The sequence below is a fragment of the Populus euphratica genome, unplaced genomic scaffold (genome assembly GCF_000495115.2).
Source record: "Populus euphratica unplaced genomic scaffold, PopEup_1.0 scaffold46.1, whole genome shotgun sequence".
Classification (NCBI taxonomy): Eukaryota; Viridiplantae; Streptophyta; class Magnoliopsida; order Malpighiales; family Salicaceae; genus Populus; species Populus euphratica.
Window position 1 is genome coordinate 3,134,920 of NW_011499852.1, and position 21,983 is coordinate 3,156,902.

The 21,983-nt window shown below is 32.8% G+C and overlaps 3 protein-coding genes across 4 annotated transcripts in view; 2 read left to right on the plus strand and 1 right to left on the minus strand.

The window, feature by feature from the left end:
• LOC105121968 (uncharacterized) overlaps positions 1–16,057 on the minus strand; it is a 30,476-nt gene extending 14,419 nt beyond the window's left edge. Inside the window, exons 1-14 of one of the 2 annotated variants that reach the window (XM_011020854.1) lie at positions 15,708–16,057; positions 15,494–15,604; positions 15,322–15,404; positions 15,130–15,247; positions 14,880–15,040; positions 13,029–13,609; positions 12,841–12,911; positions 12,389–12,645; positions 11,445–11,626; positions 8,051–8,334; positions 7,843–7,960; positions 7,577–7,759; positions 7,153–7,489; positions 4,258–4,264 (exon numbers count right to left, since the gene is read on the minus strand). In XM_011020854.1, the coding sequence (XP_011019156.1) occupies positions 7,172–7,489; positions 7,577–7,759; positions 7,843–7,960; positions 8,051–8,334; positions 11,445–11,626; positions 12,389–12,645; positions 12,841–12,911; positions 13,029–13,609; positions 14,880–15,040; positions 15,130–15,247; positions 15,322–15,404; positions 15,494–15,604; positions 15,708–15,841 (2,601 nt within the window). In that variant the 5' untranslated portion in view covers positions 15,842–16,057 and the 3' untranslated portion in view covers positions 4,258–4,264; positions 7,153–7,171. Of the gene's footprint in view, positions 1–4,257; positions 4,265–6,693; positions 7,490–7,576; positions 7,760–7,842; positions 7,961–8,050; positions 8,335–11,444; positions 11,627–12,388; positions 12,646–12,840; positions 12,912–13,028; positions 13,610–14,879; positions 15,041–15,129; positions 15,248–15,321; positions 15,405–15,493; positions 15,605–15,707 lie in introns of those variants that run through there. The other variant, XM_011020855.1, reaches the window with a different exon arrangement.
• Positions 1,895–4,658, plus strand: LOC105122034 (probable anion transporter 3, chloroplastic). The gene is given in 7 exon segments (XM_011020936.1): positions 1,895–2,159; positions 2,800–3,146; positions 3,316–3,462; positions 3,761–3,821; positions 3,824–3,897; positions 4,017–4,050; positions 4,155–4,658. Coding segments are annotated over 7 exon segments (1,119 nt in total). The 3' UTR covers positions 4,346–4,658.
• LOC105121969 (transmembrane protein (DUF962)) lies at positions 5,358–6,284 on the plus strand. Its single transcript, XM_011020856.1, has one exon. The coding sequence runs from the start codon at positions 5,823–5,825 to the stop codon at positions 6,159–6,161; it is 339 nt and encodes a 112-aa protein (XP_011019158.1). The 5' UTR covers positions 5,358–5,822; the 3' UTR covers positions 6,162–6,284.
• Positions 16,058–21,983: the final 5,926 nt, after the last annotated feature.

The following is a 21,983-nucleotide window of genomic DNA, read 5'->3' on the forward strand; positions in this document are numbered from 1 at the left end:
CTCTTTCTATTAATTTTTAAAGGGTGGTTTTATTCTCATTCTATGAATTGTTAATCCCACTTCATGTTTATTAAAAGTTTTATTGATAGATTATATTCTATCCTATACTTTTAGTATAATCATGGAGTATCTTGTTTTGAAAAAATCAAATATTATTTTATAATTATTAAAATTCATAAATAAAAGTTGAGGTTTTCAATATTTTAATGACTCTACTATATTTCTTGTTGTAGATATCTCATTGTTGTATGCTATTTAGAGACATCTACTATATTTCTTGTTGTAGATATCTCATTGTTGTATGCTATTTGGAGACATAAAACAAGAACAAGGTAGTATCACTGAGTTTTTTTTTTAGAATAAATTAAATTTAGTGATAAAAAAGGATAAAATTTAAATATCCTAATTATAAAAAATAATTGGGAATAACATCTTTTTTTAGGGGCTGTTTGGGAACACAGTTCAACCTGCGTTCCCAAAAAATTCAAAATTTGTTTTTGCTAAAATTTAATATGGTTTATAAGTTTTGGATCGTTTTGATGTGCTGGTATTAAAAATAATTTTTAAAAAATAAAAAATATCATTAGCATGTATTTCGATACAAAAAATTATTTAAAAAACAACCGCTATCATACTGCTAAATACACTTTTATTGTGCTGAACTCAGTATTAACAGTAGTTGGCTAATCAGGATGTTAATGGTTCATAATTAACAGAACAAGAGATTGATTGAACTTATTTAGCATTACGACCCGAACAAGGACCTAATTACCGCTACAAGAAGAGTTCAAGGGCTACTGTGCCATCTCTCAAATATTTGGACTTAAACAATTTGACTCCCCCATGCTAAAAGCCTAAAAACACGGATACATGATAATACATTTTGTATGTTAATTAACCCGTACTAAGCAGTGATTTTGTTTTGTTTTTTTTTTTAATTTAGTTTTTTTAATTATTTATTTTTAAGTTGAAACTTAATTAATTTTTTTTAATTTTAATTTTCAGTATTAAATTTAGTAGGTGTTAGATTTTATAATTTATTTCAGTTTATTTTAGATTTTATATTTTATTTCAGTTTATTTTTTATTGAGTTATTTAAATTTTATAAGTCACGTTTAGTATGTTAATTCAAATTAATTGAGGTAATTTTTTTTATCTTTTTAATTATTTTTTTATTTTTATTATTTAATGTTAAGTTAAATAAAAATTAAGTTTTTTATTTTTTTATTTTTTTACTATAAATTTATCATGATCATAACCAATTTTAACTTTTAAAAAACAAGTCAAAAAATATTAAATGACCAATATTTATATGACATTTAAAAAGGAATCAAAGTTATCATGTGATCAATTATAACTCTTAAATTTAAAAATGTATTTAAATGGTTAAATAACCAACCTTAATAAAAAAAATAAAAAGAATCTCAAAACAATAGAAGATAAATTACTTTTTATCTTCATTGTTTTTATCTTTCCTATCTTGAATCAGATCATAAGAAAAATACTAAGCTTAGCATTGATTGATATGATTAAAATTTTCGATTATTTGATATATATTTCTATTTCAATAATTACGCAAATCATGATCCGTAATTCAATAATGCTATCTATGGAAATTATATGATCCCGTTTATATATGTTAAAACCGTGTGTAAGGATATGCGGCAATCCCGAGGTGAATAAATAGAAAAAGAAAAGGAAAACGAGGAAACAAGATTTGCTTCCCTTTCTGGTTCGAATAATTATTTTTTTTTCTTTAAATAGCATCAAACTTCCGAATAAAGTACGCCCATTTTAGTTTCTGGAACCTCTTTAAAGGGACTGAGAATACCATGAGACCGTAAAACGAGAGATACAGAAGTTACAGACGCCGTCCAAAACGATAGAAAGAACGATGGTGTTTTTCTGTCAACGTTCATCATGGATATCCTTTATCCTTTTATTGGCAATAAGCTTTGCATCTTGCCTTGCTGAAGTGGACTCATCATCGCCATTGAAGGGCTGGAACTTTGGAGAGCTTCCCAAGCATACTCCTATTCCTCCATCTGGGCCTAGCAGAGGCAGCTCAGATACTCCACCACCACCTCCAAGGCTATTGCTTAAGGGTTGGAACTTTGGACACCTCCCTAAATATACTCCTCTTCCTCCATCTGGGCCTAGTAGGAGAAGCTCAGATTATCCACCACCACCACCGTCGTCATTCAAGAATTAGAATTTCGAAATGTAATTTAAAGTTCTGAATAATCGAGGCTCAGTTGTGGTAAAAGTTATGAATTGTTTAAATTTATTTTCCGTTGAAAGTTTATTCTGTACCACCATCATCTTTCGTTGGGGATTTTTTAACGACATACAAGTGATGTCAGGCGGACTGGAAAACTCAATGGAATGCACAAAATTCCCCGCGTCACCTTAAATAGTTGTTTCAGATCACATTACTGCCATTGATATTAAGCGATCTAATTTTGGGACCCCTTATTTTTTGTTTTTATGTTGTATTTGTTAGCGATTTTTATATTTGAAGCTTTATTTGCCCACTATGATTGCCCCTACGAGCATGCATTACGAGTATATTTGTTCATCCTTGCTAATTTTTCATCACAAAGAAATTGTTTCCTTCAATACTCATAGTCTGTGGAGTTCTTAAAATTATTGCTTAGTTATTGTCTTTGTAATGGATTCAAACAAGCAGAGTTCTGTACATCTTAATGATCTAAAAATATTAAAAAAATTAATTTGAAAAAAATAAAATAAAAATAAATTTTTTAAAAATATTTTTAAAATATAAAAACAAACAAATAGTAACACATCAGACAAGTGCAGTTGGAATTTCAATGGCTGGATTTCATCGTGGCAATGTCGTAGGCCTAATGTTAACTCCAATTATGTTGCCAGCAATTGGATTTTCTGGCCCTTCTGTTCTCTTCCCGTCTCTATGGCTAACAAGACGGGCGAAAGGGGTCACCAGTGATCCAAGAGATAGCCCTTTCGTTAGCAAAACAAAGCTGAGGTCAATCCAAGCTGGTAAAACTGATTCTCCAGCAAATAATAGTGGCCAGCTTCCTCCACTTACGTCTCCTATTATCAAACGCTCTAAATTTCAGGGATATTTTGTTCTTCTATCTTGGATGCCTATTTATTTCAACACCGTAAGTTATTATTACCCCTTATGTTTTATTTTATTAACGTCGAAGGATCATGGTGAGAGCTTTGTGCTTAGAAACCAGCTCTTATGAGACGATATGCTATTTTGAATCAGTAAATAGCATATTTAAGACTTCTATGATTAGTTAATCACAAATTTCTTTTTGAACGCAGGTATTTAATGTGAACTTGAAGCAAGCGGCATGGTTTAGCGCTGTCCCATGGGGAACAATGGCGATTTCTGGTTACATTACAGCGGCATAATCCGATTAGTTGATCAAGGCTGGCTACTCTTTGACGTCAGTCCGAAAGATCATGCAGGTAATTCCTCTACTCATTAAGGGAAAGTGTGCCTTATATACTTAGCATGTGATTCTTGTTTTAATTGGAAAATAACCAGAAAAAAGAAATAAATAAAAAGGAAAAAGAGAGCAGGGGGAGCTGAATTGATTGTAAATCACAGTATTAGTGAGCTCTCTTATCTTAGGTATGTTTTTGGAAGACCTAACGGTGGAAGCTCAGACCTTATACATTGGTTTTGAAGTAAAATTTTGACTCGCTTGATATGGCAGATACCTTTTCACATGACTGCTAGGCTGATTAATTTTTAAATGTGCAGTCTATTAGATGCATTGGACCTGGTGTTTCCTTGCTCTGCTTAAATTATGCCAAGACACCGGTGGCTCGGCTGTTCTAATGACAATAGCACTGAGCTTGAGCTCTCTCAGCCAAGCTGGCTTTCTTCTCAACATGCAAGCAAGTTTAACCATGATGTATCTTGTTAATTAGCTCTACGAGTAAACTCACTGCTCCTCCTGCTAGTTGGATCACCTCCAGTTGAGCTCATTTTCACTTATTATTTTCTTTTTAATCAGGATATAGCACCTCAGTATGCAGGATTTCTCCATGGTAAGCTCAGGGCTTCTTGGAGATGTTTTCAACTAGATAATCAATGTTCTTTTAAATACCTACACCTAAACTTTTGTCACCAAATATAATGACTTGCTGTACAGGAATAGCAAGTTCAGCTGGAACATTAGCAGCAATAATCAGCGCGATTGGAACAGGTTATTTTGTTCAGTGGTCAGGATCTTCCCAGGCGTTCCTCAGAGTCACTGCAGGGCTCTATTTCGTTACAGCCATCTTTTGGAACTTGTTTGCTACAGGAGAGCGAGTTTTCAAGACTAGACTCGAGTGTAAGTGAAGTTTCCACTATTCTGGAAACAGCTCAGGTCTAGAACTAGGAATAATATCTATGTAAAAGGGTGAAGAATACGAGTTGATGTAGGTTAAAATCTTAAGTCAAATCAATCTAGGCATGAAATGTTTAGAATGGAGGGAATCGGTGGTGTACAGTCTGTTTACTGCGTGCATTTATGCATTCCTTGTGTTCTTTAGTGGGTGGTTTTCACTTCGATATGTCCATTAGAATGAACTTGGACAAGGAATTAGTGTACACAGTATCAAACTATAAGACAAAATTGGTGTCAAGCAACATAAATAATCGTCCTCGTAACTTCTTGTTTATACTGGACTGGAGAGTCAAGTGCTCGATTCCGATTTCAAAATCTGCTGTGCACAGCGAACGTCTTTGTTTTTTGAGTGTCTTGAAGGCATGTGAAGCCGATTCCTAACAACATTACTGGATAAATTTCATAATAATTGATTTCAGCAAACATGGTTCGAATGCAAGATTGTTCATGGCTGAGAACCAAGGAAGTTATTCACATTGGATACTCCATTTTACCAGTCCAACTTCTCATCCTTGAAGCTAGTTCGTGTTCGCCCTACATGTCTTTGGAAGACCTGTCAGACTGCAGTGATAATTCTGTAATTCACCACCCATCAGTCGGTCTAAAGCTTTACAAAAAGATGAAGACAACATGTCAATATAGAATCTCACGCCGTCGGTAAATAGAAAATTTATCGATTTGGAGTGTCAGATAATGTTGACAATAACACTCCAGTGGCAAAATTGTAGCAACCAGAAGAACGTCTCCCTCTTTTTGTATCCATTCCCTCCAATTTTATCTTATAGATTTAATTTTTCCAAGAAAAAAAATAAAAAAACGTTGAACGAATTATTAAATTTACAAGATGAGTTGATAACAAACGTTAGCTCCTTTTATTTTACCTTTTTTTTTTTGGCATGTATCTTGGTTGGATATCTTATCCCAAATTTTCTCCATCACATAATTTTTTCCCAAATGAGCACCGAACCAACTTTCATTTCTCCACTAATAAAAATGAGACAGCCAGCAGGTATTCACCCTTCAAACTCAAAAAACCACTCAACTTATGTTTATTGGTTGTTGGATCTTCAATTATATATATATATATATAAAAAATAAAAGCTAGGTGGGGAGTTAAAGACTCCACCAAAATCCATCTCGAAAACTTTCTCGCACGAATTTACAGTCAACTCCGCCAAAAAAAAAAATCCCTTGCTTTCTGCTTCCAATTATTGTCTCAGCTTCGAAGCCTATACCCTTTACCCAGCATCTCACAAGGCTACATCCCTCTTTTCTCTCTTGGTAGCCACACCAAGCCCAGATAGAATTCTTGCTGGGTTTCATAAGTGGATTTCAAAGATCATCTACTAATCAAGAAGTTGAGCTAAAAGTGAAAGCAATCAAGATTCGTGAACTTGGTTCTTCTTGTTTTGTTGCTTGTCGAAGATAATGAATTTCAGGAGCTTAGAAGAGTTTTGGTCTTTCTATGTGACTCAACATTCAAAACCATCAACAAGACGTTTGCATTTTGTGGGCACGCTTTCAAGTATACTGTTATTGCTGTACTCTCTTGTTTTCAATTTGTGGTTTTTGTTCTTTGTGCCGCTGGTTGGGTATGGATTCGCTTGGTACAGCCATTTCTTTGTGGAACGGAATGTTCCTCTAACTTTTGGGCATCCAATATGGTCTTTTCGATGTGATTGCAAGATGTTTGGATTGATGCTCACTGGTCAGATGGATAGAGAAATCAAGAGGCTCGGAAAGAGGCCTATTTTGCAGGGATTTTGATTATGTTGTAAGCACCTTTTCTGTTTTACCACCGAAATAATCATGCATGGAAATTCTCAATTCCCAATCTTGCCGCCCTGACTGTTTCTTGCTTCTCTCTAATGTAAACATGTGTCTAAATTACATGCTCTGGGTATAGAAACGTGTAGATTCCAGAATCAAACCCCTCTTTTTTTTTTGTGGGTTTTTTGAGAATGAAAAGCCAAAACCTTCCCATGCAAGTTCGGTGTTTTTGAATCACGGTACGGTTACTCCCGTACCTACAATTCACCACCGTCATCATCAGTGGCCAATATTGAAGATGAACTTCTAGTCGATCTTCTATCAATACCCGTTGTTTTGCTGGCTGCCCAAATTAATCATCTTCCTCGCTGCCTTAGCAGCTAGCTAATCCAGCTTGGCCAATATTTTCTTAACCACCATCCTTGGCATATTGGTGATGGTTGGGAATGCAGGCTAGCATTAGTTCACATCGTGTAAAGGACTCGCATCCTGGCACCGCGATTCATTATTTACTGCTTGGCAAAGGAAATGAAAAATCACGGGCTACACACCACCGTAAACAGGATAAAACAGGATAGTGGGCAGCATGTTCCGGTCCGTCGAAATGTAATGCAGTTAACTAATACGAAATACAATGCCGGAAAGAGAATAAAGCGATTAACTAGGTAGCTTCAAAGGTAAATAATCTATTGATTGCCTCAAGGATTTTGAACTGGCCCTGCAGAACTTGTATTTGATTTTGGAGAGAACATTTTTGTTCATTCTCCAGGTTTTGGTGTAAAAAATTCAACTCACCAATTCAGTTCAAGTATGTTACAAGTTCCAACATCCTATAGACTTTGGACTCACTTCCTTTGATATTCAACATAGCCAAAAATATGTGATATCAGCCGCCAAAACTTTTTTCATGGTCATGAATTTTTTTTTATCTCAGCCAACATTAGTTTCTGGCCTTTGTTCGGCTGAAACTATCATCCCCTTTGGTCACCTGGAGTGGAAGATGATTATCACAAGTCAGTATTCCTTGAAAATGATGGTAATGGCATGGCCTCTTGTGGACGAAGGATGACAAGCACACAAAACATTCCAAGCATTGGGAGGACTAGGAGCCACTTCAGCAGTTTATAGTAATGCATGTGAAATGTAAGGGAGAAGTCATCTGAGAAATAGAGCCCGTTCTTATCAACCATCTCCACCAAAACAGTTCCAGTAGTCCTCACTCCAACAGTTGGAAGTTTTACCCGATAATTTCCTGGACGGTCAAAGATTTGACTTTGCTTTATTCGTCTCTCACCTTGATAATTGCCAGGAACTAAAAGGGTTGTCTGCATTGTTCCATATGAAAATTGGAATTTTAAGCTCGTTGGATTGCTGTTGAAAACCATAATTTAAATGTACAAGGAGCAACTTACAGTGACATTATAAGGTGCTTGAGACCCAGATGGGAATCTATACTTGTCTACAATCTCAAATTCGACCCAGAAGCTCTTACCCTCCTCATCACGAAAACTTCTTGATGAAGGTGTAACATAAACCCCTTCGCGGTTGTAGCGGTTCACCACGTTGTTTCTTCCTTGATTAGTAGATCTCCAAGCCTGAGAATTGCACAATATGCTTAATACTTAAAGCATATAACATACAAGAAGTCACCACAAATATAGATTCACAACTATCATGCCTTGAGAGGGTGATGTGGAACAGGAGTTGAAAAGCAAAAGACATTCCCATTCATTGTTGAGACTATGAGATCTAGATCATCTCCACCATCAACATTATCTGCCAAGACCATGCTGTATCTGAGCAAAGAGAGACATGATTTGGATAAATCACATAGTGCAATAAATAAATTGAAGAGTCAAAACTTAAAGGATACAAGCATATCTTACGAAGTTTCACCAATATCAACAACATCAGCACAAGAAGTTGGTCCGTCTATGAGGTACAGATAACCATCAAATGATGTTGTAACAAGTGTGAGTCCCTTGCTTTTCTCCCCCCGTTTACTCAAGTCAATGAGAAGAACTTGATTCATCACTCTACCGTGAGTTCTATATGGGTAAGGCCGAACAATAGAACCATCCTTGCCACTAAGAACATATATGTTCCCTGATAGAGTAGGAACTACAATATCAGTACGACCATCCCCATCAACATCACCTATAGTTGGACCCTGAGGAATGTCGCAATCTATGTTAGATCACTCATCATCAAACACACATGCAATTAAATCTTATTTATATGAAGGTCATATCACTTTATCATCAAACACTCAAGCACTTTTTTGCTAAAATCTTCATTTATGAATTGGGGAAATTTCTTCATTATTATTGGCATAATAATGTTTATTACATTGTTTCATTAATGGTTAAATTTTTTAGGTTTCTTCAAATATGGCTCGGAAGTTCCTGTGCGGGATTATCTTTATTTAGTTGTATTTGGGTTTTAGTTTAATTAATATTTTACTATTTAGAGATCCTAATGTTAGATGAATTATATTAGTTGTGTGTGTTTTAATTAGGAATTTTTTTTCTATAAAGGGTTTTAGTTCTACAACTAGAATAAATAAGGATGTCTAATTTATTTTGATATTGAGTTTCAAACTATTATTCAGATTTTATAAAATACTATAAAGTTTTCTCTACATTTCTCTATAACTTAGGCTTAAGAACTCTAGCTTATATCCATGTTATACGCCGTGTCAATTGGTATTGGAGCAGCTGGTCTATTTGATGGACAAAGATAATAGCAACCCATTCTGCGATGCAGGAGTGGAGGTCATCTAAGGGCTCACAAGGCAGCGCAAGGAACCAATCACATAAACTAGATCGTTTTGAGCAAACAACGGCGGCAATATTGACTAATTTGGAACATATCATTCAAATGATGGGAAGCACAAATAGGGATCATGAAGAAGAAGAGAAGAATTTGCCTAGAGACTTACCTCGAGGCAAGCCAAACTCCGGACCTATTCATGAATTTTATGAGATTCCATTCTATGATGGGAGATTTTCAAAGAAAAGATTTATTAACTAATTGGCAGGGTTGGAAGCTTATTTTTATTTCAATAAGGTTCCTTATCATCAAAAGATAAGACTTGTAGCACACAAACTTTCTTATGGTGGTTTGAATTTCTAGACTTTAGTACTCGTATTAGTCTGCTTTTAATCCCATCTTGACAGGATTTGAGATGATCATTACTTTTGGAATTTATAAAGGATTATTATAAAGAGATTTTACATAGAATAGATAAGCAATTTGATTGTTATTATTTGTCTTTTATTGAAGGAAATTAGGGAAGAGATGTCATCTTCAAAGTAAACAGTTTCAACATCACAACAGAGACAACAACATTGCTACAAATACTACTCTACTTGTTGATGTTTCATCTACTAATTGTGAAGAATAAATCTAGAAAGCTCACAAATTAGTATCTTGTAGTGATTATAGAGATCCTGCAAACAAGGAAATGGAGGACATGATAATTTCTAACAATTCTTCTAAAGATATTATGAAAGATTATCTTGAAGTTTTTTTAGATACAAAGGTTGAAGTATTAGAGGTCATTGATGATGACGAACTAAGTTTGAAGTAGAAGAATGTGGAAAAGAATTACAAGCGGACTCCATAGGAACATAAAGTATGAATATTAAATATGGATTTTTCTTTAACATACACATATCATAAATTAAATTTTGGAGTTCACAAGTCAAAGCCACGCTACTTTGTGAACGTGTTGGCTACATTGCTATATTCGAAGTATTTGTTGATGTGGAAGAGTTCAATTCTTGACAAATAACTCGAGGGCAAGTTTATTGAAAGTAGAGGGGGCTGACGTAGAGAAATTTCTTCATTATTCTTGGCATAATAATGTTCATTGCATTGTCATTAATGGTTAAGATTCTTAGGTTTTGAAAAGTTTAAGAGTCCAAGGTAAATCAAGCATGATTTTTAATCTAACTGTTGAATTGAGCTGAAATTTTAACAGAAAATTCTAAAAGTCCTATTTCCTATTAGATTAAAATTTCATGATGATCGGAGATCGAAAAGACCTTCAAATAAGGCTTAAAAGTTACTATGAGGGAATGTATTTATTTACCTTGTTGTATTGTGATTCTTTTTCCTATTTAAATTAGGAATTTTAGTTTAATTATTATTTTACTATTTAGAAATCCCAATGCTAGATGGATTATATTAGTTAGGTAAGTTTTAATTAGAAATCTTTTCCTAAAAATGATTTTAGGTCTACAACCAGTATAAATAAGGATGTCTGGTTTATTTTAAGATTGAGATTTAGATTATTATTCGGATTTCATAAAATACTAAAGTTTTCTCTACATTTCTCTAAAGTTTAGATTTGTAACCTTAGGGCTTGAGAACATTAGCTTGTATTCAAGCTACATATCACGTCAATTTAAATGAAGATCATATACAAGCTGGGATTCAGTTTGTAGTTTCACATTCAAACCGTTGTAAACACAAAGGGTATCATCCTCAGATATGTAATTACATGTATATATGTAGAGATGACCATTATATTGATGGTTGTCATGCCTAGCAGTGCTCTCCAAAAGAAGAGGGGCAAAGTCTTGGGTTCAGAACCTACTCCAAGGACAAAAAGATATGCCCATGCCATCTAAAAAGTATAGACAATGTTTGATTTTTTTTTCTTATGCAGGGTCTAAGGTCAAAAGCATGATTGCCATCACCACCCCCACCCCCACTCCAATCTATATTGTACAAGCATGATTTTAGAATCATAATTTTAGAATAATATTAGACAATGCTCATACACAAAAAGGAGAGACAAACAAGCATATCCTCCATGCAAATAATATTAGAATCATAATTTCTGCATTGAATGAAAAGTTCCTGGATGAGCATGACTTGCTTCTACAAGATAAGGAATGAAGTTTCTGTTGCTCTAGAATTTCACATCCTCTACTGCAAGTAATAAAGCATCATGAAACTTGTTTTTGCACAGTTACATCCATAATACAATAACAATTTCTTCGTGATTTTGTGCGTTTCTATACAAGTAATATGTGGAAACAAAGTACCTTACTTTTTAAAGATTTTGCAAGAATCTAAATCTGGAACAAGACAAGACCCTTTCCAGATCAAGCAATGAAGCACCCATTGCTCAATCTTACAATTGTACCACCAGTAGACCACTATTAACTAAGAAATACAGTTAGTGGACAGCACATATAGGAGATCATAGTTAATTCATACAGACATCATCATAAGAAGAAGAAAGTAAGAAATAGAGATCCAACTGACCTGGGGAATAAGACTCTTAAGGTTTCTTTCCCAAATTTCTTTTCCTTGTGATGTCCAAGCAGCAACATTTCCATGTACATCAGTGGTCACTAGTTCAATTTTCCCATCATCATTGATATCAGCTGCAACTACAGCACCTTGAATTTCAGCCATTTCAAGAGGGAATTTTTCCCTAATATTTCCTGAATAAAAGACGAACTTTAGATTCTAACTTCATTTGGAGAATTAGAACATCACACTTGATAAGCCAGTTAAAATGGAAGAAAATACTCTCAGATTTCTGCATAAACATTATTTTGTTTGTAAGGCATGAAGCTCAAAAGTAAATACATCAGATTTTGATTTGTAAAAATTGTAAGGCATGAAACTCATAAGTAAAAACATCAGAAATTTCCTTTTCATGTCATTCTAAAAAAATATCAGGTAAAATTTAATAGTTCTCTAGTTACTGCACAGATTAATAGTTGGATTGCATGCATTTAAATTGAAAAGCAAAGAGTGTTGATAAGACAGATTTTTCTTGTTCATCTTTCAAACCACTTTGAATTCCCTCAGAGAACTCTAAACCAGGAAAATATTAATAAATTGATCCATGTAGTGACAAGTAAAAGAATGTATCAGTTGAACCACATTCCAACTCAGCAACCAGAAAAAAAGTGAAAACAATCATAAAATGCCTATGAAGCTAAGAGAGTTGCACAAGCTATTCCAGAGTAAAATAGGCATGATACGAGAGTTTGAATGCCAATTCCTATGTTGCATTTAGAACAGGAAAAGATCACATGGAAATTTGTACTCAAGTGATTTTGTATGAAGAATAACATAGCTGATAAAGCTGGAAGATAAAAATAAAAAATCAATGAAAGCTCATTTAGTAGAAGATAGGATGACATGATACAAAGAGGAAATGATAAAGAAAATGAAGGGCACAAACTTGAGTTTACCATGATGATCCAGGACATAGAACAAGCCAAATGAAGTCCCAACAAGAATGTCCAAATTCCCATCACCATCCAAATCAACCACTGAAGGTGAAGAGTATATATATGCACGGAAATTTGCAGTATTTGTACTTAAATCTAGTTCTCGAGTCCACTTAACTAGCTTTGTATCAAGGTTGAATACAACAATAGAACTGGCAACATATTTCCCAACATCTATATCACCAAGTTCTTTCAAATGCTCTGGATTGTCATAATACCTGTCAATCAAATCATGGACCTCATTGACTGAAAATCAACATTACTTCATTGACTGAGAGAGATAGGCTGGTCATTGTTCCAATATTCAATTAGGTGCTAAAGTTCATTTTAAAAACCAGTGCACAATTAGTATCTGATTTTCACTATATAAGAATACGGAAATATATAGTGGTGACACCATAAAGAGAACTCACTCGTTATCAAAGAAATATGAAACTGCAACAATCATTTCAGCTACTCCATCATTATCAATGTCAGCTATCACCTGGTGAAAACAAGAGAGAGAAAAATGTCATCTGATTGCTATAACCACATCTTACTTGCATCTGTGAACAAAAGTCATCTATTGCAATGCATTACTGCTATTAGGTTTTAGACTCACAGGTGTGCACAAGATATGTGAGTCAATATTCACATAATCCTCCAATTTCTCATGGTGCCCTTCTGTCCATTCTTCATCTCCCCACATGGATTCATTTACGTAATCATTGTAGTCATAACTGTACTCATCAGTTAATTCATCACTATCACGGAATAACTCGAAAGATGAATCAGCATCTGCTTCTAACCCTTCATCATTTTCAACAGTTGCTGCATGAACATTTTCATGGTCATTCTCTTTAGATTCTGAGCCACCTTCCTGTGAACCCTTTGAATTGTCAACTTCGAGAAGCCTTCTCCCAGTGTTTGTTCTATTTTCTGCATTATTGGTTCCCTTATCTACCGTATTGGTTCCATTATGTGCATTGCTGGTTCCACTCTCAGCTTTATCGGTTCCATTTGACCTGGCACCTAGAGAAGAGTTATCCACATGCAAGGGCAGTTTGATAATTGGCTCAGTTTGATTCTCGTTCATTTTCTTTTCAGGCTCACTGGATGCATTTTCTGGATGACTATTCTCTGTTGATGTAGAAATTGAAGCGTCTGTTTCAGGTGTATTTTGATGTGTACTTCCAGTTGTATCTGCAAATAAAAAACAGTCAACATTTACCAAATAAAGTCAGTTTCTCAAAGTTTCTTGGATTTTTCCCATCATATAATGCCAGATCAGGCTCAAATACACCTGGACAGGGTTCAGGTTATCATATAGATGTTAGAATTTCCCTGAAAAAGAAAAATTGATATTCTGCTTGCACTCCTGAACGAAGCTCAAATAAAAATCAATGTAAGAAATGGCAGCACAATATGCATCCAGGCCTAAATGTGTATAAGGAGCCAATTGAAGCTTGGAAAACTGTTGAAGACATTGGAGATTATCACCCATAATTTGCTGCTTTCTAGTTCCTCCTATGCTTAGATTACTACTGGATTGAATGATGTGATTATGTTTTTTCTTTGCCTTCCAAATTAATAAGAACATAATTGGTACAATTATGATTTCACCATCCTCAGTACTGTCATCCTTAAGGGGGGCCTGTTTGTCAACTTGGAATAAAGTCTAGCAATGAGAATAGATAGGAAAGTTCATTCATTCACATCCCTGGTGCTAGGTACACAATAGTAAAATGGGTATGCGAAGTAGATAAGAAATGAAAAGACATTCTTCCATATTTTATAACCACTGACAGGATCCAGGTTTTAAAACCAAGGCCAATAACACATCCACGCCACTACACTCGTAACATCCACTCCCACCACCCCGAACCCACCCCGACCCTAAAGGTCAATACCCCTATTCCCTAAGGCTGTCATTACCATCATACAGTCAAATTTATTATTGATGTCATGTAGCTCTAATCTCCTTCCTAGTTCTTCACACCATGCACATTAAAGCCACTCATTTGCATTCAGATTCCCTATCCATCATTCTAGGTTACCAAATGTGCCCGTAGAGAAATGGAATGTAATGTCTTAGTTCTAATTAATCATGAAGTGTGATTCTACACTGTCTCATTTCTTTAGGTACATTTCAAGATTCCTAGGGGTTTTTAGCCATGCAAAATGGGGAGCAGCCTTTCCCACATCCATAAACCCTCACACTCCCCCCTTAAAAGATTTGAACTCAGGACCTCCAAGTTCAAATTCCAAGCTCAAACCACTGACGTCCCTTATGGACTCTGCCATATATATAAACATAAAGGAAGATCAAACCAGCTGAGCAAAGCTTCAAAGGATAAAGAAAACAGGGACTGCAGGCAGCTTACTCAGATGACCAGTAAAAGATTGACGCTAAAGCAAATAAAATAAGCGGCACCAGAGGTACAAACTGTTATGAATCCAACATTTAACTTACGAGACTCAGATTTCTTCTCAGAAGCCTCCAAGACAAGTTGGTCATCATGAACATCTGGATGAGAACGATCCACAGGATCCAGATCCAGACCCACATACCAATTCTTCTTAACTCTCCTACGAGGTACTTCCAATTTATCAGTCATCATGTATCCTGACACCCTAGAATAGAAAATATAAATGACAAGTGAGCTCGAGCACACCACAACAAAATTTCCTAAGCCATTAACATAGCATTAGTACAAACATGCCTGAAAAAGAGAACTTCTCCATTATAGGTAGCCAAAGCAATCTCCCTCACACCATCCTTGTCAATATCATACAGGAGAGGACTTGCGTGCACTGTTGACTGGTGAAATGCAGGCCAACCTGATGAAAATGTTGCAGTTTAACTCCTATTCATAGCATCAAAGTGATCCAATCCAAGATAAACGAAACTTTACCTGGCATTTTGTCTCCATCGGAACCTTCTAGAACTTCAAGATAGTGAACAAAAGAAGGAACCACTATATCAAGTTTTCCATCACTAAAACAAATGCATACAAATTAACATTAAAATCCAAATAATAATTTAAAATATAAAATAAATAAAATGATGGGAGTTGTTTTTATCACCTATTGATATCGGCGATCAACGGAGTAGCGTAAACGCTAGAGCTCACTTCAGTTTGCCACCTCAGCTCTAAATTTCTAGGGCACTGCGTGTTCAACAAAGCATCCTCATCTCTAAACACATAGGAATTCAAATTAACCAAAATTGTATGTATATCTGTCTATCATTAGTTTAGCAGAATTCATTAAAAAGAAAAGGATTGAAATGTGAACTCACAAGTGAGGGTAACCAAGAGCATCATCGGTAGCTTCTCGGTCTCGAAATTTACTCTTGTTGGATTCCTCTCCATGGATGGAAGAGGTGAATAATAAGAAGCAGACCAAGAGAACCCTAGGCGCTGAGGGTTCCATGTGATCGAGTTTTTGGTTTTTCAATGACTGTACGATTTCTGGAGTTAACAGAATGCAGAAATGAGGAATTGATAAACCCTGCGCCTTGCCCTGGTTAGGGTTCCTTCTATGGGTGGGATCTAATGAGTTTTCAGGATGAAGAAGAGGAGTCGATTTAAATGTTTATTTTCGAAATGCCCCTTTGGTTTTTTGTAGTGTTGTTGTTGCTGTTGTTGTTGTTATTATTTGCCATTATTACATGCAGGTAGTATTTAATTTAATTAAGAGGTTTGGGGGTCACCTGATTTTTTATGCTCCCGGCTACGTTACTACAGTGTCGATGAGAGTATTTTATTTTTTGGCCTTTTTTATATAAAGGGCGGAAAGTTGTTTTTTAGTAGGTTTTCAAATAATTTTTATGATAAAATATATATTAATAATATTTTTTTATTTTTAAAAATTATTTTTTATATCAACATATTAAAATAATTCATGATATATAAAATATATTAAATTTTACCTAAAAAAATTTTAAATTTTTTAGAAACACAATTTACACCATATTTCTAAATAACATTTTAATCTAATGAAAAAAATAATAATTAACCAAAACAACTAGATAAACATTTAACTGTTTAGAAACCGCTGCACGCACTCCATTTTATTGTTAATTCGCTAATATTTTTATCACTTTCTTACATCTTAATCCCTGTAGTTTTGCATAGTTTATAATTTGGTTACTGAATTTTATTTTATTTCAATTTTGTATCTTGAAGTTATGTTTTCAAGGTTTTATATGCTGAATTTTGTTTTTAATTTTTTTTATTGGTGCTTCTTTCAATTTCTAGCATCAAATTCTTGACTAATTTTACAAAAAAGAGTTTTAGCTTTTAGTTAAAAACAAATTGAGAGATGAAGGATCAAGATTGACATAAAAGAGGAAACAAAGCTCTTTTCTGCAAAAGGCAAGCAAAGATTATTTATTTGGTCCTCAAGTTTCAATTTTTTCACATCCCATCCCTACTCTCCATGTTATTATTATTTGGTCCTAAATTTTATTCATGTTTCAATCCTTTAGGGTTGAGTGAAGAGAAAAAGTCATCGGAATGGTTAAGGAGAGAGTTAGCTCTTTACCACCAATAATTTTGATATTGGTGTTTATAAATTTTGTATTGAGAGAGAAACTCAATAGAAGTGATTTTTATCTATAATGATGCTTGAAAAAAATAGATTGAACCTCAATAAAATTTTAATTTTAATTTGGTTTTGAGTTTTTAAACTTAAAATATATTTTATTGTTGAAAATTAAGTTTTAGAAGTTCACAAGATTTTTTTTCTCATGCTATTAGGTGAAAAAGAAAACCAAAAACTAGGCATGGGTCTAAAAATTTGAATCTTGATTTTTTAATAACTAGACTCACCTTTAATAACAACAAAAATTGAAAAAAAAAAAAATCAAGCAAGCATCACACTGCTATTTCAATTTTTAAAAAGAATTAAGGGCGGTTGATTGCTACTTGTCATTAAGAAAAAAACTACTAGGCATGCTTGGGTTTTTTTTAATTATGGGTTAGATGTGCTGGCCTATTCTTCTAGCCCGCATGTGACTAACCCTCCTTTTTATAATGGCTATTTAATTTTTTTATTATTTTTTTTTTATTTTATAAATAATTTTATTTAAATGATATATAGATAATTATTCTATTAAGTAAATGTTTTCAAATAATATTAGCATTTTTACAGTAAATATTACTTTCTAAATAATTACATACTAAATTTAATATGCATAGTTTTCTAAAATATTTACTCATAAATATTCAATGCCATGAAATATATTTTGTCATTTTTTTTATTGTAATCTTTTATATATTTTTTAAAAAATTTATATTCTTATATTTTAAATACATTTGCATTAAAATTATCAATTCAAGATTTTGTTTATTTGTTATTAAAATTTTCTTTTAAAATCACTATAAGTTACCATTTAAAAACAATATTTCAAATAAAAAGAACATTTTGTCAAGTGCGAGGGGTTTGGTTTAAAAAATACTTTTATTTTCTCCTTATTTCAAATCATTGAGATTTTTTTTCATATAATTTTTTTAATTGCTTTCAATTTCAATGCAATAAACGCATTGCTAAAAAATATATGTTTTTTTGTTAAAAAAATACATTAACAAGAAAAAGAGAATTAGACTATATATATATATATAGAATCTAAATCATTACATTTTTTATAAAAATCAATTTTTATTATCATTTAATTAAGTAAAAAATCCAAAAAATATATCATTGCATGAGATAAAATATTTGCACGTGCATAGGCATCTCCTGCTATGTCGTTGACCGGGCCAAATTATTCCTAATGTTAAAGATACTCAAGCATTGCTAGCATTTTAAAAAAATTAAGAAAAATCTAAGACTTTAATTATTAACTCCACTAAATTCAATAATTTCAGTTAATTTAATAATATAATTAAAAAAATAGATAATAACAATAAATAAATCGAGATAAACAACAAAAATGGCAATGGCTAACTACAAAAAAATAAATGTTTGTCAATATCATAAAAGATATCCTTCTGGTATTCCTAAAAGGTCTCCGTGATCATTTTTGATAATATAGCAAAATCAAATGAGAATGAGATGACCTTATAAAAAGTAAAAACAAAAAATAAAGTTCAATTTCTAGTAAATCAAATGTTAAAGGACGAAGTTGAAGGAAAAAAACAATTTTTTTTTTAAAAAAAACCTTAGTCCACTTGAGTTAGTTTGTCGAATCGGCGACTTGGTCGTAAAATCATGATAAACTTGTAGAAAGTAGATTGAATAAACTACAAAACTCAATTATCAATTCTCAATTCAATTCAATTTTAAAAGATAAAATTGAAAAAAAAATCATCATTTAAAAAATTCGATGAAAAAATAAGACTTGAGTTAACTCAAGCTAACTTGTCAAGCCACAATTTAAGACTTGAGATCAAGATAACCTTATAAAAAGAAAAGTGAAATAAACGACATAGTTCAATCCCCAACTAATCCAATATTGAAGAATAAAATTTAAAAATTTTAATTTTAAAAACTAAAAAAAATATTGAAGTCAACTTGAGCTAATCTTCTAAGCCCATGACATTGGTCATAAGGCCGGGATTAACTCATTAAAAGGCAAATTAAAAAAAAATCATGATGATAATTTCTCAATCAACCAAATACTTATGGATTGAATAAAAAAAATCAAAAAAAGATTCCAAAAATAAACAAATAGCAATAAAAAAATAAAGATTAAATTTGACATAAAAATAAAATGCAACCAAATATTAAGGGGTGAAAAAAAGCTCAATTAAGAAAAATGATCCAAAACAAAACAAATAGAAATAAAAAGAATGATGATCAAATTTGATATAAATTCTAAATGAAACTAAATGTCAAGTGATAAAATTGAAAACAAAAATCAATTAAAAAAAATAAATAGTAATCAAAATAAAGAGTATAGAATTTGATGCAAAAACAAAATGATTAGACAACTTTTATATTTTTAAAAACCAATATGAATCCTGATCAAAGAAGAGAGAAAATAGGGAGAAGAAGAAAGAAAAGGTTATTAGAGTCTCGCAACCAATCCATCACCAACCTACGTCGGACAATTAAAAAGATTGGTGCACTATTTCTAACTTAATCACAGACAACGATGTTATGCCACTAGACAAAATTGCACATGTCACTAGAGTATGAAAGCTTTGCATATACTAACGAGTGCGTTGCACGCACTGAAAAATTTGTCATGCCTATTCTTTTTAGTTTGTGGAATTATTTTGGTGTCAAATTGAATCCCTTGAGCCTTAGTTTTCTAAATCAATAAAATTAAATTTTATTTTGCAAAATTAAGCATCAAACACGTTTTAAATTTTTTTCCATCACATCATAGGATTCCCATGTATAGGCAACTGAGAAAAAAAAAACTATTAATTCTAATAATAAAAAAAACTTAATATAAAAGGATTAAATTTTTTAAAAAAAAAAAAGAAAAAAGAGTTAAATTTCTCTCCTTCCTAATGCAATTCAGCCCCTGGTGCGTACAAGAAAAAAAGTGCTCAATACTTGTCTAGTGTTCAGATTAAGTCATTACTTTAATTTTTTTTATCCAAATCAATTTTTTCAAATCAAGCATCAATCAAGAATCAATTTTCTTTCTCAAGACCACGAGTAACCAATACCAAGCCAGACAAAGCAAACAACTAACTTCATTTCCAAATTAATAAAGGATCAATTAAAAAATAAGTGACTGGAACAAGAAAAAAAGAAAACAATGTTTGAGTCCACAATGTTTCCTCTTATAGAGCACAATACATCATCTAACTCTTTTATTGTTTTTATATAATTAGCATTAATAACTCTTTTTTTTATGATTTGTTGGTATGATATATTTTTCAATTTATTTTATTAAACGCAAGCATCAACTTTACAATTCTCAATTAAAAAATCTCATGGTACTAAAAACATGCTCGCAACACTTACTCTTTATTCTTTTGGTTTAGAAATTAACTTGGAATATTACATGTGATGTAAATTGGTACTTAACTAGTGTAAAACTAAATTGTTGATATTTTTTCCATAAAAATAATTTTCTTTAAAATTTTCAATAACATTAAGAGATTGCAACCATGATTGTTAAAAACAAGTTTTGACTCGTAAGGTGATTTTACGAGTCAAAAGGCAACGTGTAAAATTGAGTTTAAAACTTGAAAAGCAGTAAAATTAGTCAAACCTGGTTAAACTCGCATGAAATCGGGTCAACCCGTAAAAAACATAAAAACCAGTTCGAATTCATGATTTCTGCTAAAATGAAATACAATGCGAACTGCCCTTTTACTTTACCCTTTCCCTTGTCAATGTACACATTCTCCTTTTCTACTTTACCCTTTTGCCTTTTCCCCCATCCAGATTTGCAAGAAGTAAGAATCCTGAAATCACAGCAACCAAGTAGAACAAGAAATCAAACTAAAAAATGAGAAATTGGTTCTATTCAACAGCAACGTCTTTGATTTTACACGTTTCGACTCTCCGCTCACCAGAACGTAAGAATTTATACCGATGATGTTGTTGCATGAGAATTGTATCCTTGTAATTATATGTTCTATGTTTTATTCATGTTTTATGTTTTATTCAATGGTGGTTTATTTTGCCATGTTTTATGTTCTTGCATGAGAAATAAATTAGTAACTGAACTAATAAAAGTACCTATCAAAATACTTGGAATTTGCTTTACCCCTTGGCTAAAAATTACCAAAAAAAGATCAAGATCATCAAACTATATTTCATTAAAAAAATAAAATAACAAAAATCAAGTCAGTTGAATCTTTGTTAATATTATGGTGATTATGGATTTACAATTGGTAATGGTTTCTGGGTTTTTTCTTTTCTTTTTAGATATTACACTAACCCTCAATGATTTTAGCATCAATGTATTTCATTTGAATCGGGTTGTATGCATGTATTTTGGTACTTTAATTTTAGGATAGGAAGCAGATCAAACATGTACTGGGAAAGTTGTGGGAAATTAATTATATTCTTTTTTTGTTTAGGAGCTGAACAATGTCATCTAGTAATGAATTTCTTTCTATAATTGCATTATGGTGTTGTTAGGATATGGGTAGGCCTTCTACCTTCCCAAATGCATCTATCTCCAATTAGTTTCATCATCAAAATAGGCATCATAATTTTTTGAGACTTCATCTTTTGAATTTGATTGCGGAACCATTATAGCTATGTGATTCTCTGCCTTTCCTAGCGTTAAGAGGATGCATTCCTATCAAAATACTCATAGGGTGTGCATATGCCTCATAGCATAGGACTAGCTTCCCATCAGCAATTGTAATATGATTCTATTCAATTATTTTAATGCTCCAGATATTGAAGGAACAAATATAAGCTGCTAAGAAAACACAAACTTATTTGAAAAGGAAAAGCAACATTATGCTTGTGCATTAGTTATATATCGCAAAATTCCATGATAATATTAATTATTCTAGTTATGATTTCTATGGCTAAAGAAGCTTTTTTTATTAATTAATTGAATTTTTTTTGGCACTACTACTTGCTTGTGTGTGAATCTGAAATGACGTTAACACTAATGTATGTCGCCACTACTGCTTATTTGCGTAGA

Excerpts from the sequence above, each read along its gene's own strand:
- LOC105121969 (XM_011020856.1), top strand. The coding sequence starts at position 5,823 with ATGAATTTCAGGAGCTTAGAAGAGTTTTGGTCTTTCTATGTGACTCAA.